The sequence below is a fragment of the Manacus candei genome, unplaced genomic scaffold, assembly GCF_025592945.1.
Source record: "Manacus candei isolate 608988 ecotype Guabito, Panama unplaced genomic scaffold, ASM2559294v1 h1tg000050l, whole genome shotgun sequence".
Classification (NCBI taxonomy): Eukaryota; Metazoa; Chordata; class Aves; order Passeriformes; family Pipridae; genus Manacus; species Manacus candei.
In genome coordinates, this window is record NW_026138098.1 from 19,528,256 (window position 1) to 19,546,929 (window position 18,674).

The window sequence follows — 18,674 nt, forward strand, 5'->3', positions numbered from 1 at the left end:
ATGTGTTCTGTCAATGCATTAACCAGCAAAGAACATCAAGCAGGAAGGGAAGTATGTCTGGGGGCTTCAGGCTCCTGTGCTGGTCCAGTGACAGCAAATATGTACTTATTTCTAGCTATAGACACTCCTTTCTTCACTGTGTGCCAAAGTCTGAGGCATCTTCAAGCCCTGACTTTGCTTGTCAACCCCAAGACCTTTAGCAGCCTGCAGATAATGCAGGTGCTGGGACTACCTCTTGGAGACTGGGGAGTTCTGGTAATTGCAGGGCTTGAACAACACATCTCTGTATCTGTACCAAGCCATACAACACAACCCATGCATGAGAACGAGGAGTGGCAAGGAAAATGAAGAACAATGCACAAATTGTGTTGGGGTTCTCTCCCATGTGATGCAGAAGTTTAATTTTTAATTGTATTTTGACTTTCTCTTTTGTTTGCATCCTGTTCTAAAGTTGTAAAAACATATTTACTTTCTGTTAGCTATTGGGAAAGCTGGCTGTGGTATTCTTTAATTTTTTACTTTGTAAATATTTGTGAGTTTAACCAAGTGCTGTGTGGCTGTTTAAGCAGTACATCTGCCAAAACTTTTATCCACGTGGAAAAAAAATTACCCAGACTAGCTATATGGCATATCATGACTCAGAATATCAAGAAGAGGGAAACATTTTTAAATATATATATTCTGTGTCACATCGAGACTCTAATTTCTTGTTCAATGTATGCTATAATCTCCTCATGGACAAAAGCTAATGGGAATTTAGTAACCACTTCACGAAAACAGTTTAAAAAATAAGTAAAGGGGAAAAGTCAGATCCCCCTAATAATCCTGTATGAATGCAGAGCATTTCCTGTTATGTCATAATCTGTGTGTGTGTGTTCTTTAATACAGTTGCGTATGGCCTGGCATAAAGCTAGCCATGTTGTTTATATAGGGATATTTTCTGGACAAAACAATCGACTCCTTGGTTTGAGAGCAGTCAGGATCCACTCCAAAGGAAAATGTTTGCTTTCAGCTCTGCAGAGGTTCTGAAGAGAGAGTTAGCTGGGATCATACATAACAGGTGTGCAATACTAGCCTTCAAATTAATTTCAGTGTTGCATCACCTTGCTTTTAGCCTCCTACAGCCATTCTGTAGCTGCTAAAATTTCTGTGCAGTCCTATGGACATACGGAAAAAATTATAGGTACCCACTGGGGGGCCAAGTCCATGGGAAAAAAACAAGTGTCAGCTTGTGCAAGAGCATAGATACTGGACCTCCTGCTTTGCTTTGCAATTGCTTCTTGGTATAATGTTTGCAGATGTTGGACATAAAGAACAATATTTGAGGCTAACTCAACCTATGTTTAAATTGGTGGATTAAGGAGTACTAGTGTGCCCTTTGATCTGGATAATTCCAACTGTTTGTAGTACCCCTCCCACTACTTTTGCCTTGGTTTCACAGGAAGGAAGCTTAGTGATCCAAGCCAGGAGAAAATCATCCAGATTGCTATAGCACAGAATCCCTAAGTGTGCCAGGATTGGACTCCACTGCTCGGTCCAACTCTGCTAATTTCATTACTACATTGAGGAGGTAAAATCACAGATTTACATATTTGTGTCTGTATCCCCAACTCTGTAGGGAAATCCCAGAGTAAGATGTAATTTGAGGCATATAACTGATGTCAAGTCAGCATGTAGGCAAATTTTCCCACTAGAGCAACAAACTTTCAACAGTATAGTCCCCAGTTTTCAGTGTTGGCTCACCTGAACCAGAGGATTTATGGTCTGGCAGCAGTCTCGAGTAGTAAATTTTTAGGTGGAGCTAACAAGCAGCTTCGGGATAGTCAGCGGCTTTTTGCATCATGGAGCAACATTGCAGAAAATAGGCTGAAGTGGAATGAGGAAGAGATCTATAAAGGTCTGCCTCCTCTTTCACCGTATCTTCATAACTGTAGCATCCCATTATGCTGTTAGCTCTTCAGAAACTGGTGGGCAGAAGAGCGCAGCAACTGCAGTATGTGCTGTGCTTCTCAAAGCTGTCTTTTGTGTATTTTCTTCAAGCCCTTTGTGTCCTGTACTCTGGCCCACCTCTGTGATCCACAGGGATCTCCCAGTAACCTGCTTGCCTGACCCTGCACTTTCACTGCAGCCTTTCAGAGTCCTGCCAAAAGACCTCTGGCTCATTTCACACTGCTGCAAATATATGAGGCTGAGTAGTTGCATGGGGCTGGCTGGATTACAAGGTACACCCGTCTGCTGTAACTTCTGTCCTTACAGCCACACAGGAAAGAACTTGTCCCCCAGTCTGATTCCAACAGCACTCTGCCCTGCTGAGGAAGTTGAACACAGATCTCATGGCCAGGTACAAGCAGCAAGTGATGCCACTGGGCTAAGGCATGCCTGTAAGCATGGATATCAGAGAGTTGAGCCCTGTGCAGTCGTACATATTCTGGTTCTTCATCTGCAGGTTAGTCCCCAATGACATACATGATTTTTGATACCTTTACATCACATCATCACTTGTAAAGTTCTGAGGGGAAGAGCCAGTGATTTTTCTTGCTGTCATCTTCTCTCTAACCTTTAAAAGGAACCTGTCTAAATTCCTTTCTAAAAGGAATTTTAGGACTGAAATGCTTTTTTTTGAACCCTTCTTGTAATATTTAGGATGGGACTAACAGAAAGCAGATTTTGATTGTGCCATTCGTAGCCCTCTCTACTCAGAAGCTGGTGTATGTATCACAGATAAACAACTTTCCCTAAGGAAGCATTCAGGTTCCATGTAGCTGTCATGTTGGTTTTTTTAATGGAAACTAATCTGCAAGACCCCCGGGATCTGAAGCTGCCTGATGGCAGGACCGTACATTTTGCAGCATCAGTGCACGCAGAGCACGCAGATCTCATGTTTTGTAATGCAGGCAGGTCTGTGCCAGGAGAAATGTGCATTATCAACAAAGGATTTAATTCCCCATTTCAGTGAATATGGAAAGTAATTAAAGGATGGCATGGGATGGGACGGGACGGGACGGGACGGGATCGCCCCGCCCGCGCTGCCTGGCGCCCCCTGCCGGCCCTCCCGCGCGCAGGGCGGGGCGGGGTCACGTGATCGCGCTCAGCTGACCGCGGGCGTGGCGCGAGGCCGCGGTGAGCGCGGGGCCGGGCCGGGGGCGCGCGGGGCGCTGAGGGCGGCCCCGTGCTCACTGTCCTTCTCCCGCAGATGAACGGGGACGCGGCGGAGCCGGCGGCCGTGTGGGAGCGGCCCTGGTCGCTGGAGGAGATCCGTAAGGGCAGCCAGAGCTGGTCCTTGGCCTCGGACGCCGGGGTGAGCGGTGCGGCCGGCACCGGGCCGGAGCCCGGCACCGGAGGGGTGCGCGGGCCGCGGCCTCCCCGGGACTCGGGGCCGTGTGCGGGGCGGTGCTGCCGCGGGGCTCGGGCGGGGCCCAGCGCGGGAGGGACGCCGTGGCCGCGGACCCCCGGGGCCCCGGAACGCGGGAGGAGCGGCCCCGGTCAGGGCCCGGCGGCTCTCCCGGGGCTTTAACCCTCCGGTCCGGGCGGGAAAACCAAAGTGAGGAGTTGGCCCCAAAGGAGAAGCAGAATGAAGTGGCTGAGACTTGATCCTAAGTGTGTGTGCGGGTCCTTTAGTCTAAACTGTGTTTGTTTTGATGCTCAGTTGAAGTGTATGGTCAGTTCTGCCAAAAGGAAAAAGAGCTGCATGCTGACTATTGCTTTCCTCTGTTGTCAACAGCTTTTGCATTTTCTACAAGAGTTCTCACAACAAACCATTTCCAGGACTCATGAAATCAAAAAACAAGTGGATGGATTGATTAGCGAAACAAAAGCTACAGACTGTCGCCTTCATAATGTCTTCAACGACTTTCTTATGTTGTCCAACACCCAGTTCATAGAGAATGTGAGTGTGTTCTAGTACAGCATCAAACTTGTACTCCAGACACTGGCATTGTCTCTTAAACGTGGAGAAAGGATTTAACTTTTTGGCAAGTCTGATGCTAATTTAGGGATAAGGTGACTTTTAATTGCTTTCTGTTAAAGGATGTCCTAATTCTTTTGTGAGTGATGCACTCTCCAGTACTGGTAGGTTCCCTTTTGCATGTTCTGAAGTACCTTCCTTCCTTGTTTATATGTGACCTGGAGATCACGATTTCATTTTTAGTACTATGAATGAGCTGGGATCTCTGAAATGTCTTGGTTTATCTTCACAAGTTCTGTGAACGTAGCATTTGCCTGTACTTGTCTGTCTAAATATGAGAATGTTATACAATGCTGTAAATTTCCTAGTAGTATTATTTTACTCTAAAAGCATTTGGTGTTAAAGGTGTTGGGCTGCAGGCAGTTGTCCCTTACGTTTGGCTGCGATGACCATATTTTCTGGCTAATGTTGCCACTTTATAAATATTGCTATTTTGAAAGGTGAAGCTAGACTTGAAAACCTGTTACAACATTGTATCACTAGAAGCATGTGTCTCATTAAGATATAGATCTTTAATAGTATTTCAGATTTGGGAAAGTTTTTTTACTGCTGTGGATTTTATCAGGCATTTTGTTTAGATCAGCACCGTTTTCAGGCCATATGTGTCTCATCTGAAGCCACGGTGTTATTGAAAAGATGGTGGCAGAGGAAAAGATGGAAATCTGGATTTCTGTTGTGGATTTTTTTTGTGATAGTGGTTTTTTTTCAGAGCTACAGTGTCTTTTTTGCCTAACTTGGCTGTTCAGCATAATGATTCTGCTGAGAACAGTTTGTACCAAATGTTTTAAGTCTTGTATGTTTGAAGCTGTTTCTTCCCAAATTAAGTGCACAGAAATAGGTCTTCATTTCTGGTTAGTTAGTGAGAGATCTATCTCTTCCCAGGGGATAACTGCACCTGTGTTTGAGATTTGGATTTAAGTTTGCAGCTTCCAGGAAGATCTTTCATTCCCCTTTGTCTCCTTGTAGCTGGTCCTAAAAAAGTACTGAAGGAGCGAGGGATCATCAGAACAAACTGAAGGTTGAGGGATGTTGTGAACCTTCTCTGTAAGTACAGGAGAAGGGTAAATGTTAAAGAATGAAAGGAAAGTAGTTTGTAAGTTATCTGAATAATTCTGAGGGTGTCTAGAATACCTTTATGTTGGGAGGGTTAAAAGAGTGCATTTTTTTAACTTATTCAAGTTAATCTGTGTACAGGGTTAAATGGTCAACTCGTCTTCTACTACTGCAGTGACATTTGCAGACTTGAATTACTTTAGTTGCATTGAGATTGAAGACATCAGGTAACTAAAGTAATTCAGTGCATAAAGGAGGCTATGAAGGTGCTTGACATCATCCATGGCTTCTTTTATTAAACGTGTAATGAATTAAAGTGTAGTTAATTACATATTAATAGTGTGTTTCTTGGTGGTACCCGTGGTTTAGCCCCTGCAGCAGTATGTTGTTCTTACATGAATTAATTTTCCTTTACTTTTTAGAGAGTATATGATGAAGAAGTGGAAGAGCCTATTCCCAAAGCTGACGTTGGAGACAAAGCAGAGCAGGTAGTTAACACTGCCTAGAGTGCTGTCAGGATGTTTGCAGCTGTTGTCTGCCTTCTCATTTTCAAACTTACTTTGCGTACATTTACAGCTTACAAACCAAACTCTTTCCTTTCTCCTTAAAGTCTCTCTGTTGGATAGCGTGTGTCATTTCAGACATAAAGTTGACAGTAACAGTGTGTGATGATCTGTTATGGTCTCTCCAAGCTCAATACTGTGTTCAGCAGACAAGACTTATGCATTGATTTTTCAAGTGGTTATGCATGTTTTTTCAGCAAGAGACTGAGGCCTTGAGCCACCCTACTGGATTCACAGGTAGTGAAATGGGGAAGCAGAATCTGACTGGAATAATTCCCAGGAATAAAACCTTAGAGAGGTTTATGTATCTCTTACAATCTAGGTGTATTATACCATAAATGTTCCCCTTATGGGTTGGGAACACAAATACGAGAATACTGTGCTGGTGTGGATGTTTAGAACATCTCTGTTTCTAGGAGTGATAATGATGCATTAAATCAAGCCAAAGAAACTTCTGAAGGTCTTTCTAATACATATAGTGAGAAAGCTTTCATTGTACTAATTTGAAATTAGCATTTTGCGTGTGTGTTGCAGTAAGATTGAGTCTTGAGTAAAATGCAATGAGAATGTGTTTTTTCTGTTACTAAAGGAAAAGACTCGGGAACAGAAAGAAGCTGATCTGATCCCCAAAATTCAGGAAGCAGTGAATTATGGATTGCAAGTCCTGGACAGTGCATTTGAACAGCTAGACATCAAAGCAGGCAACTCTGACTCAGAAGAAGAAGAAAGTAATGAAAGGGTGGAACTGATACTTGAGCCCAAGGTACAGAGACCTCTTCTTACTGGAAGCATGGGTTTGTGTTTTGCTTTGTTGGATTTGATCTTTGCTTCTGTCAGCAGTATCACCGCATTAGTATAAAATTGATATTTGTTAGCTAAAATGAGGGTTTGATGGCTGCATCTGAGGGAGTGCTCTTTGCCAAGCTGTTCCTTGTGTAGCCTTGTTTTGCTGTTAGGTTAACATTAAGGTATGGCATCCTAAAGGGAGGTAGTTTAACACAGTGAACTTGAAAGGGGAAGCCTCAATTCTGTGTGGGAGTGGGACATAGAAATGTCATGCTTTTTAGTTACAAATCATATCTTTGTGGGTGGTTTTTACTCTCACAGTATTTAAGAATCCTAGATGCAGGATTTGGGGTAAGACTGATGCCTGTAAGTCTTTGCAACAATATTCTTTTGTTAGATGGCTTGAGGAAAGCAAGTTGGAACTACACAAATAGAAGCGGCCCCTTGCTTTGACAGTGTGAAATGGAATAAACCTCAGCTGTCCCACTGTTGCATGTTGACCTGAAGTGTATGTCTGGTGGGACTCTCTTTAAACAGGCTTGTAACTTCCTTGAGTTAAAACAAGGGGTGTGGGTGTAAGACTTCTGTTTTTGTCAGCCATGTAGAGCTGTTCAGAGATGTCAGAAAGACCTGATGTTGTCTCTTTCTAGGATCTCTATATTGACAGGCCTTTACCTTACTTGATTGGCTCTCAGCAGTTTATGGAACAGGATGATGTTGGCCTTGGAGATCTCTCTAGTGAAGGTATGTGCTGGCATGACCTTTTATTTCTGTGCAAGTAATTCCTAATCTGAGACTTTGGTCTGTTTTAACTCATAGTTTTCATTATCCTGTGTAGTGTTCTTGCAGTAGTTTAGTAGTTTAGATGCACACTGTAACTAGGGAAAAAATGTGCATCATGCTGTAACAACCACTTTTCTGGTATACAAAGCAATAACTTCTCAGTTACTTGTGTTCTGTGTATTAGAAATGCAAAGTGTTAAAACTTCATCAGCCTTTGAAGCTCTTTCAAACCACTCTTTTCCACCTGAAGTTTAGTTTTCTTCGCAAAGTCTTTAAAGTTGCTGTTGATATGTCTGGTGGCCACATCGTTCTCTCTCTGATCTTAACTTTTTTTGCTTTCATTTAAATTAGAAGGATCAGTAGACAGTGATCGTGGAAGTGTAATTGACAGTGAAGAGAAGGATGAAGAGGTAAATTTGCACCAGCATTCATGAGCCCTTCCTTGCGTGTAAGGCCATCAGCTACCTTGCTTTTTGATGTCAGGTCTCAGGATAATATTGCTCAGTGTTTGTTCCCTGCGTTGGTTGTGATAAATGTACTTCCTGTTACTATTCTTATGCAGTAGTTTCCTCTGCAGCTTTTCAGAGGAGCAAAAAAGTGGTATTGGCTCTAGCTGTTATTAAAGTAGAATACTTCAAACTGAAGTGTTTTATTCCAGTCTGATTTCATTTTGAGAAGCAAATCAGATTCTTATCAAGAATCTTATCAAGAATTGCATTTATGGAGAACAAATCTCATGTAAATTACAGTTACAAAGAATGGGATGGAGACTGACAGGATCAAGTTTAAAGCTTTAAGAAATCCACCTCCAGGCTTTGCCACATAAGTCTGTTGCATTGGAATATCGATTTCTGATATGTTTTGCCTGCCTTGGCTGGGATGTCTCTGCATTGTAACTGTGCTATGGAAGCACTCCCTTTTTCCTGAGGTGTTTGCTTTTGGTGCCTTTGCTCAATTTAAGTTAAATCCCTTTTGAGTTACTCCAATGCACTGTCAGATGGAACTGTCTTTGCTAAATTAATGATTTTCTAGTGAGCTCTGTTCATAATGATGGTCAGCAGTGGGGGGAACAATTCCTTGATCAGGTCACAGTGAGCAGATCTGAATGTCCAAACTTAAGCAAGTTCAGAGTTTCTGAGCCCTTTCTCCTAACCACTGGACCAAGTAGTGTGTGAATCTTGTCTTTGTGTCTCTTGTGTTACAGGAATCTGATGATGAATTTGGAAACCCTAGTGAAGATGACCAAAAGACGGTATGGTTATACACTCTGGTACATACCTGAAAGACTTTAAGCTTGTGACACAGTGAGGATGCAAGAAAGAGGAGATGAGATCTCCAGACAATTAACAACTTTGTTAAGCCTCATTTTTATAACTTCTTATGGGAAGGTTGTCCTGGCCACATGTGTCATGTTGTGAAAATGAACCTGGGTTGGGCTTGAAGACATGCTTGCAAGCTGTCATTAGATGCAGAGAATATGTGGGATGGCATTGCCCGATGTGTGCTTTCCTCAGGAATTACTTGGGAAACATGAGAATTCAGAGAATCTACCCAAGGAAAACTAGGCTTCAGTGGGATGATTTGGTCTATAATTAAAATTCTAAATTTGTTATGAAGGAAGTAAGGAACAGCACAGTTTGGGTGTTGCATGAAATCAAAGATCTGAACAGTATTAAATATTTGAAAAGTATGTCCATTTGGATAATGAATGAAAAGGGAAATGTTTAGATCGAAAAAATTCAAGCCTGGCTTTAGTCATCGGTTGTAGGAGAAGGAATCATACCCATGTTTACATGTGCCACTGCAAGAGACTTTTGTGTGGAGATCCTCAATCTGAAATGATTTAATGTCAAAAGAGCAACATTGCAAAAAGCAACCGTTATTTGATGTACGTATTACTAGAACAGTGTTGCAAGAGCACTCAGATATTACATTAAGCTGACCTTTATAGGGTGACTTTTGTATGCCTGATGTATTTTAAGATGAGCAAGTATCTTTGGGTTGGTGGTTGTTTAGTTCACTTCTTGGCCCTTGCCCAGCTCACAGTTCACTTCATCTTTTTCATCCTCCTATTGACGTGACTAAAACCAAGATGTGGGCATGTATTGTCTGTCATTCTGGTATCCACCCTAGTGCAAGGTAATACAATTTTTTACTAGCTGATCACTGTGTTCCTGAGTTAGGACTAAATACTAGGTCTTAAGTTTGTGTGTGGTAGTGGTACACTCCTTGTGAGGAGAGCCTTTGTGTCCTCAGTTGCAGCATTTGGTGACAAAGAACAGGGGTGTACTAGGGAATGTAGCAACTTGCTTGGAGCTAGAGGCACTCCTTCCTTACCGCTGAAAAGCTGTGAAGTACCCCAAACTGGCTGTATGTTTCCCTCATTTCAATAAGTTTGATTTGACTATTTTATCTAAGCAGATGTAGTTTTGTGCTTGTTTTGTATGCCAACTTCAGTAGAACACAACAGGGTATTATTGTTTTTTAGAGGACAGTACAGATGAGTGATGAAGATGATTATGATGGCTGTGATCTCTTTGACTCTGAAAAAGAGGAAGATGAAGATGGAGACTTAGAGGAAAGCACAAAGCCTGTGAGTATTTGTTGCCTCCCTGGATTGAGAGATTTGACTTCCCATGTGAAAAGTCTCTCCTTAGATGGATTATGATGGTAGCTCTCAGTTTTGTGGGATGGGATCCTGTAGAGAGGGCCTCTAAAAATCCTGAATGGTCTTTTAGTGTTATTCAGGCTTTACCCCCTCTTACACCCTAAGCTGGCATCAAAGCTGTCTTTAAAGAACATTAAGAAATTAATTGTTGCATTTTTGTGAGTTAAATGCTTCTTGTTTCTCCTGCTTACAAAATAAGATGATGTTAAAAATAATGTGATCATCAGGAACTAGAAATCGAGGGTTTTTTCCTCATCTCTTAATTGCTTTCTTAACAGAAAGCTGTATTGCTTCTTCTTAGGGCTTCAATCAAAGTCTAGACAAGATATTGTACAAGCGAGGCTATAGAATACAGTATTTATAATTGCAATTGCATCAAGTTGGTAACTGGATCTTATATGAGAAATATGCTGTTATTTGTCCCTACTCCTCAGAAAAAGAAGAGGCCAACATCATTTGCAGATGAGCTGGCAGCTCGAATCAAAGGAGAAGTAGCAATCAAAGAGGATAAAGAACGTTCATGTAAGTTAACTCTTAAGTTTTCCTAAGTGCTTGTGTGGTAATGGGGGACTCATGAGAGTTGGACTGGAGATTGTGGGTAAGAGCACGTGAAGGTATGCAGATCTCTTATTTGAACATGTATTAGGTAGAAGCCCAATAAGACGAATTGAAGACATTATTTTGTGTTCTAAGAAACTTTCTGGCCATAACTTACAGGTTTGGATTCACTGAGATATAGTGAAAAACACATTGCTTTCAGATCAGACTGGTCACTCTCAAAACACACATAATATTGGAAAGGTTTTCTCTTCAATCTGATTTTCTCTCTGCATGTTTGATCACATGTACTTTCCCCTATTTCAAGGAGGTATGTAGAAGCCACTGATCATGGTAGTCTTTTTGTGAGCTCTGCAGTGGAAAACCTCTCAAACAGTGGTGTTTTCCTGTGATGTGTGCTGGTTTTTTTCTTTGTGGCTTTGAGGATACTTTACTGCTGCTTTCATGATATTTTAAACTAAATAATGCATTTACTTTTGTGTCACTTTCAAAGGGAGAGACCTCTCAAGTATTGAGTCTGGCAGAAAATCAGCAATTGAAAACAGCTGACTGAAATTGAGTTGCCAAGTGTTTATGAGCCTGCTGTTGAACTGTAATTTTGAGTGTGAACAGAAAAGACCAAGTCTTTGTGTGTGTGCTCTTGCACGGTTCAAACAATAGAACTAGGTCTGTGGATATCAGAGTATAAAACCTACAAACTCACCCCGTTCAGTTACAGGGAAATCTTCCGTTCATTGACATAACCTTGTGATGTTATGGATAAAACTCTGACTTTGGTTTTGGTAGCTGAATCAAGAAATAATGAATCTGGAGCCATTTGAAATGTTCAAAGGTTCTGCAAAGGTGTGGAACCTCTACCATCTGGAATGCTGTCTTGCTTTCCAACATCTCAGGTGACACTAGTCTGTATGTGGGCAACTGTGTTGAACCCCTAGTGCCTGACAGAATGATTCTATTACAATTTTAGATACTAGTTTTAGAAACTGTGTTTCATAGAATTGCTTCATTGGACTGATTCATATCAAAACATAGAAGTCAGCTTGATTAGATTATTTTTTTAGGTTCTTTTTACCGTGGATTGATCACAGGCCATAAGTAAAAATGGACTATTTTTTCTTTGAAACTTTCTTCTTAAAGCACTGTCATCTGAGACCAAAGCAAGGAAAACCCCCAAAGAGAAGAAGGAAGTTAGAGTTCCATCGGATGGTAGGATATCCTCCTCTCTTGTTTTTGAGTTGTGGGCTGGACTGTAAGAGACCACTTAAATAGTGGCCTCTACTCTAGAAGCTGGGTGGGGTATCAGTGAGCATCTGTCAAGGTGAGTGTGTAAACAAATCTAGGTTGGGATGTGCATGTAAACAAGGCTCGAAACAGACTTAGTGGGAGTCCATCCTTAAATGTGGCCTTCTGGAGCAACCGCACACAACCCAATCTGTCTTGAGCACCTTCTCTGTATGTGTTGTATTTATAATAGAGGGCAGGTGGAACCAAAGCAATTTTTATTTTGGTTGTCTCTGATTCCCTTTCCTGACTTTGGTCAGTCCTACCAAAGCTCATGGCTCTTGTACTTTCTAGATGAAGATGATGACATCTTCAAGCCTCCTAAGTTGACTGATGAAGACTTCACACCGTTTGGTTCAAGGGGTGGCCTCTTCAGTGGTGGAACAGGTCTCTTTGATGATGAAGAGGTAAGAATGCTGGAGATGATAGAAATTGAGTGTTGCCCTATTAAAAACAAAAGATCCCCCACGAATTCCCACCTCTGGAAGACAGAGAGGGGAAACTCCATTTTGTTGCTTGGTTATATTCAAGTTTGGTGGGATAGTATAGCTTTCCAGTGGGGAAACAGAACTACATAAGTTAGATACTAATGTTACCCTTGGCACAATATCTTCTTTTCTGCAGTGGTGCTGATGAGAGACGCAAGTGTGGTTCTAGCTCTTTATTAGACAGGTTCTAATTCCAGGAGACCTTAATCAGCCCCTTACTTTTATCTGTGGAGGTAAACCAAATGCCATCCAGTTGTTTTAAATCAGCAGATTTCTATTAAAATGCCTGTTAGAATACTGAATTTTGTAATTCTCTCTTTCTATCTGATTGTGGGAGAAGTTTGAACAGAAGAGAACATGATGCTCTTCACACTTTATTATTCACATACCATATGTGGACAGTGATGCTGCTGGGTTTCTCTGTTCCTGTGCTGTTAAAAGTTTCCTACTTGCAGTTATGCTGTGTTCTTTCATCTAGTTATTGTATGATTCCTGGGTTACTTGTGATGGCAAGAAAAGTTCACCTTAAGCTTACTCTTATGCTATCTAGAGCTGACTTCATAAAGAAGTGGCACAAAGAGCATTTCTGACCTTTTTTTACCACTGTTTGTGCATGTGAAAGGGGATAGAAACCCAGTGTCAGGGTTACTTGAGATTTAAGAATCTTACAGTACAACTGTGTAAAAGAAATGATTGCCTCTGATTTTGTTATGCAGTTGATACTTGCAACAGTCAAGGTTAGTCCAGAATAGTAGCCGAATTGTTGCCTTTGGGGGTTGTTGTGTTCCTCATTGCAACTAGAACAAAAGTCAGGTGTTCCTCTGACCAAAGGAGGATATAAGACTGAAATTTGGAAGGAGGCCTTCTGTACCTCAAGCTTACAATGCCAATCTACTAGAATACAGCTAAGAAGCACCAAACAGGGGCATTGTCTGTAGGGAAGGAAGAAGTTTTGTGCAGTCTTTTCCACTCAAACACAACCTGTATTGAAAAAATATAATGCCCCCCCTTTTTTTTTTTAGAGTGGCAGCCAACAGCTTAAAAAATATTAAGAAAAATAATCTGATAGTGCAAGCCATCTTTGTGTCAGTGCAAATCCAGATGAAGCTATCATTGGTTACCTCTTGGTTACTTATTACTAAGACTACTCTCCTCATCCTATAGACACAGGCCAGCCAAGATTAGTCTGTGATTGTTGCCTGCCTGCATACAGCTGTTCTTGATTTTCTGTTATCTGAAAGTTAAACATCTAGGAAGGGTAAAGCTTCACTTCCCTTGTGCCTTGTACTGTACCAGAAGACAGACACAGTAGGTCAACAGGCAAACAGGGACTGACAAATGTGCAGTTGATCACTGACACCTTTGCTGCAGCCCTGTGCTCCCCTACTCCTTGGGAAGCATTGCTGCCTTCTTCCTACGAAGTTTATACAAAGACCATGCATTTTGAAGCTCTGGGTAGGAAACCTCTAATACCCAACTTCCCATAAGAGGGAGGCTTTCAAGAAATTAAGTGGTCAGTACTCGAAAGATCTGGATATTTCTTGGAAATTTGGGCTATAATTGTTGGGGAAGATCAGTACAGGGCAACTGAAACCTGAGCACAAGGACTTCTGTGGGAGTGTCCTGCAATGTATTTCTCTGCACACTTACGGTATCTTAACATCCCCTTAGCAACCATATAAATCATTCATCTTAACCACATGAAGTCAGGAGTATTTTTATGCTTGTCCTGACCTGAATTCTTTCTTCAAAGTTGACTATATAAGTTTCAATAGGAAAGCTCAGAAGGGTGTCATCAGGACCTAAACAGCTATAGATTAATTAGTGTAAGCCCTTGAAGATGTGCAAATAAAAGGTCATTCCTTCTCTTCAGCAAACAGACTGGTAATCAGTGTAAATTAATTTTAGAAGACAGCAACTTTTCTGAATGTATGCACTCAAGTTAACACTTGAGTACCTAGATTTAGCTCTATATTTGCAGACATCCTTTTGGGAAGGGAGTGGTGATTACCTCCTCTATCTTGGCTTAGAAGTGGATATTCAATATGGAAAAATCGGCATCTGTTTTTCCCTACAAAAAACAAATTCACCACTTCCCCCCCCTTTGCATTTTCATCTATAATCAGAGTGATCTTTTTGCTGAAGCACCAAAAGGAGAAGAATCAAAAGAGAGAGAGGAGCGAGTCCCAGTAAGTGAAGGTAAGAACCAATTGTTGCCTCCTGTAGTCCTGCTGTGATTTATCACTGCTAGCAGCTAGACTGTTTTGTTCCCAAACTAGAAAGTCTGGTGTAGCAATTGTTGCCAAGTCTCTTCTCCTCCCCAGTCTTAATAGAGAACAGCTGTGTTTTCCTGGAATTTTAAATGTGTTTGTTTGCTATGGTCTGTTACACACACCTACTCTCCTGGAAAGGATGTCCTCACTGATGCTGGCAGAGCTCTCTGCATGCACTGCGTTCCTGCTGCTGAAGAGTACTTTGCAGGATCCAGTTGTGGGTTTGAAGGGAGCAAAGATTTCTTCTTGCAGATTAATCCACATCTGAGTTTCCCAATAGGTGCACTCTGCACACACATTCTGTTTTGCAGCAGCTTTTACTGAAGCACTGTATTTGATGAATTTTCAGATATGGGTTGGAAGACTAAGCCATTTTGTTTTGAGTGTATTGTATTGAAGTGGATTGAAGTGATTTTGAGTGTGTGAATGTGAACTGTTGTAAATAATGCTGTATGTAAACATGTATTGTGTTTATCAGCTTGAGCGTAGTAGAGCTGTTTTGTGAAGTTTTAATGGAAGAAAAAGTTACATGTTACATTGTTACATGTATCTGCAAAAAAACAGAGGTTCAAGGAGAATGTGTAAAGAGTTCTGAGCTGTTGAGAATTAAAAAAGGCAGCTCAGAAAACTTCTTGGATTCCTGTTTCTGTGGTAGCATTCTGAAGGTTTTGACAGCGTAAAACAAGTGCATCCATTTGTATTGTACTTCCTGTGATTTCAGCATCCACTACAAAGTCCTTAAAGAAACTTCCTGCAGGTGCAGTATCTCTGTTTCCAGGTATGATTTATTCAATAGCCAATTGCTTCATGCACAAAATGCTCTTTTCTTTAAAACCTGCTGTGGAGGTTTTAAAGAAGAAAATTCTCCAAATACAACAGCACTGCATTGCTTTATCATATGCTTGATGACATATACAGGTGCTTCTGCCATGCTAAGCCTAAACTGCAGCATGCTCTATGGATAATCAAGATTCTGTAGGAGCTCTGAAGGTAGGTGTCATTGATGGCAGGTATTAGCAGCTGTCAGCTTCTAGTGTTGTGCTCTGAACTTTTAAGGATGTGTGTCACTTCATCTGATATTTTATAGCTGAAGTCTGCAGTGCATGCAGTCACAGCTTCTATCTATACTCTGGGAAGGAAGTGCATTTTTATCTTTCATATTTGATCATATTCCCTTGGGTTAGCAGAAGAAGAGTTTAAACATCAAGTTCCTTTATTTTTGTGGCACAGGCTAATAGGACCAGTCTTGTTTCTCTGGTTTTGATTAGGAGCATCTGCATACACAGGGAAGGACCAAATCTATAACTTGGAGCTAAAAATAAAAAAGATTTCTACTAAGACCCGTGTTTCATATCAGAATCCAAGCTGATCAATGAAAAGAAACCTATGTCACCAGTCTTTTGGAATCAACTGACATTGATTTCTTTTGGTGTGTAGGGTCTTCACCTGATTTGAGTTACCTTAATTTTAAGTTTTGCCCTTTATTAGGAATGGCCTATTTAAAGACTATGGCTTCAGTTAGCTGAGCCCTCAGTTAGCACAATTTTTTAGAGTAGAAAGTCTACAAATATAGCCTTTTTACTCCAGAGTCAAAGATACATGTCAACAATGAGACTTCTGCATTAATTGTAAGACTTGGTGGCAGAGTTTAAAACAGCAGATTGAGATGTGGGGCCACAGTGGTGTTATGTACTAGTTAGTAGAGTAGGATTCTGGTTTGGGAAGTCCACAGGGGGCAACAGTGTGGAACTGCTGGGCCTTCTAGCTTCAACACAGAACCTGGCTGCTGTTCCTAGGGAAGATGAGCAGGTTTGAGAAAGAAGTGATTGCAGTGAGAGTGGGGGGCCATCTGTCTGTGACTTGGCTTTATCAGGATGTGTCCAGCTAATGCTTTTTTAATGCAGTGTTGTTGCAGGAGCACCTTAAAAGTTGCTGAGATGGAAACTCTGCCTGATGCCACTTACTATGGCATAAGTTCAGCTCTTTGGTAGCTCTGGCAATGATCTCTGTGTGGTTATTTTGCTTTTTCTCCCTCCATCTGTCCTGCAGGAGGAAGTGATGTGTTTAGTTCCAGTGTAGTTGGGGAAAAAGACAAGAAATCTGCAGCACACAGCACAGAGAAAACTCCTAAACAGCCTGGGAAAGTTGTTCTATTTGATGATGATGATGATGATGATGACTTCTTTGTGGAAGCAACTAAAAAGCATCCAGATCCAGGTACCTCTAAGCATTTGCAGTGAAAGATTAAACACTGAAGGTCATCAAAATTCAAACTGATTCCTATCAGTGATAATGAGTTATAAAATTCAAACCTGCATCACTGCTACTACTGCTTGGGTTTCGGGGGGTTGTGTTTTTTGGTTGGTTTTTTGTTTGAGGTTTTTTTTGTTACTGGTATTTCTTTTCCTTGGAGTGATGTGGGACTGGTTTATTTGTACATGCTCTCCCCTGACTTTTCCTTTCTAAGGAGGCTCTCTGTACTGCTAGGGCAGTATATCTAGGCTTGAGTCAGGGAATTGGTAACAGCCTGTAGACACTGTGCCCAACATTCCCTATAGAGGCTCTAGGCCTGTGCCAAGCCAAAACCAAAACACTACCTTTAGAGGTGCCAGCTGACTCAACTGCATGACTGCATCCTCTTGTCACCAGTGCTCTCAGGTAGTGGTATTTGAGAGCTTGTCTCTTAAAGACTCCTGTTGTTGGTCATCTTTAAAACATCTGATATCTTTTGAGACTCTGCTGTCTTCTCTTGCTCAGTAGGGGCTGTTCTGTATTCATCATTCCCTGTTTGTTTTGTCTCTTAATGTAGTCAAGTCCACAGCTGACCTATTTGATGATGATGAAGAAGGTGACTTATTCAAGGAAAAACCTGCCGTTCCTTCTGTGGTTGCTGGCACAACTAAAGAAACAGAAAGCCATAGGGAGACAGTCATGGAAAAAAAGGTAAGGACATGTAATTGGATTGCATGGCTAAGGTTTCAGGAAAACGTTACTACTGCAGTTGAAGTAGTCTATGCATGTACAGCACTGTGAAAGTGCCATTTGCGAAACTGGACTATGTTCATAGGGTCTTCCATGACTGGAGCGCTTCAGATGTCCTTAAATGCCTTTTACCTTTTAACCTTTGGGTTTATTTCAGGTTTTTATTTGTGTGGGCAGTGATTGAAAGAATCTTATTAAGGCAGGATTGAAATGCGAGCAAAATGAGCAGCCTCTGTTAATAAAAAGTGTTGATGAAGTTCCTGGCTGAAATGAAACCAGCGTGAGTTGAGAACCTTTGGTGTCACAGTTCTGTGCTGCGGAAACTGTGTCTGCACTTACACTGCACTGGTTACTTAACTGGTAACCCATTGCTTGCGTGTATTGTGGGAGAGGAAGGTGGATGTCACAGTTCTGCCTAAGCATATACCAACCTTGGAGTGTTCAAAAAAACCTGTTCTTCAGCAGAAAACTTTTACATTGTAGAAAGCTCTAAATGTGGTCTTGAGCACATACGTACAGAGTTATGAGAGCCTCCTGTACCCACTCCACTTTCAGAACTGTGCCTCGAGGAAAGTACTAATGCTCTTTCTTTCCATGGTAGACATTGTATATATTTATTTTATACTTATTTGCTCTTCAATGAGTATTGGAACATAATGAGCTACCGTGACTCTTTTCCCCTCTGGACTGAGAAGTGTACAGTGCTGGGGATGTCTAATGCAAATTGTGGTGGTACTTTTTCCATGTTGCCTTATGAGAAGCACCTGAGCACAAGGGCAAAGCCGGTCTCTATTTCTGCTGCAGTGCAAGAGTGCATGGTCAGTGAAGCAGGAGTGGTGGTCATCCAATGCTATTGCTCTGATCTCAGAGCACTTGGCTTTCCTGGAGGAGAGGATGAAAACTGATTCAGCAGCACCCCCTCCTGCTCTGTCAGGAAGTGAAGGCTGTTTTATACTCCAAGCTTTATGACAGTAGTGCTTGGGTCTGGGATCGTTCTAAGTTTAATGGCAATATAGCTGGTGGCAGGCTGGGGCTGTGCTGTGATAATGCAGGAAATGATGGCTGGCACAAACTGCCCTCTTCCTTTATGAAACACAGCTTGTTAAAAGAAACATTTTTGTTTAGCTTATGAAGTCTGGCATGAGTTGCTGCATACATTCTTCTGCTGAGAAGGATGGTGTGGGAAGGGAGGCCTGTGGTAAAACCTGCAAGTCACTTCTGCATAGTTCTGGCTGCGTGTGAGGAACTTGCTTGGCACATGAGTTTTGGAGTTCA

The 18,674-nt window shown here is 41.7% G+C and overlaps 1 protein-coding gene and 1 long non-coding RNA gene across 8 annotated transcripts in view; one reads left to right on the top strand and one right to left on the bottom strand.

Annotated features, from left to right (window-relative positions):
• LOC127476813 (uncharacterized) overlaps positions 1 to 2,135 on the bottom strand; it is a 121,212-nt gene extending 119,077 nt beyond the window's left edge. For both annotated transcript variants that reach the window (XR_007906729.1, XR_007906728.1), the window contains exon 1: positions 1,744 to 2,135. This is a non-coding gene — a long non-coding RNA (uncharacterized LOC127476813). The remainder of the gene's footprint in view (positions 1 to 1,743) is intronic.
• A 954-nt stretch (positions 2,136 to 3,089) lies between these two features.
• Positions 3,090 to 18,674, top strand: part of LOC127476767 (WASH complex subunit 2A-like) — a 33,969-nt gene continuing 18,384 nt past the window's right edge. For 2 of the 6 annotated variants that reach the window (XM_051800072.1, XM_051800073.1), the window contains exons 1-15: positions 3,140 to 3,298; positions 3,722 to 3,886; positions 5,440 to 5,505; positions 6,170 to 6,343; positions 7,017 to 7,110; positions 7,501 to 7,559; positions 8,354 to 8,401; positions 9,638 to 9,742; positions 10,252 to 10,339; positions 11,513 to 11,581; positions 11,951 to 12,063; positions 14,271 to 14,343; positions 15,139 to 15,195; positions 16,467 to 16,634; positions 17,227 to 17,360. In XM_051800072.1, coding sequence (XP_051656032.1) covers positions 3,194 to 3,298; positions 3,722 to 3,886; positions 5,440 to 5,505; positions 6,170 to 6,343; positions 7,017 to 7,110; positions 7,501 to 7,559; positions 8,354 to 8,401; positions 9,638 to 9,742; positions 10,252 to 10,339; positions 11,513 to 11,581; positions 11,951 to 12,063; positions 14,271 to 14,343; positions 15,139 to 15,195; positions 16,467 to 16,634; positions 17,227 to 17,360 — 1,518 coding nt within the window. In that variant the 5' untranslated portion in view covers positions 3,140 to 3,193. The other 4 variants (XM_051800070.1, XM_051800068.1, XM_051800067.1 and 1 more) reach the window with 3 other exon arrangements.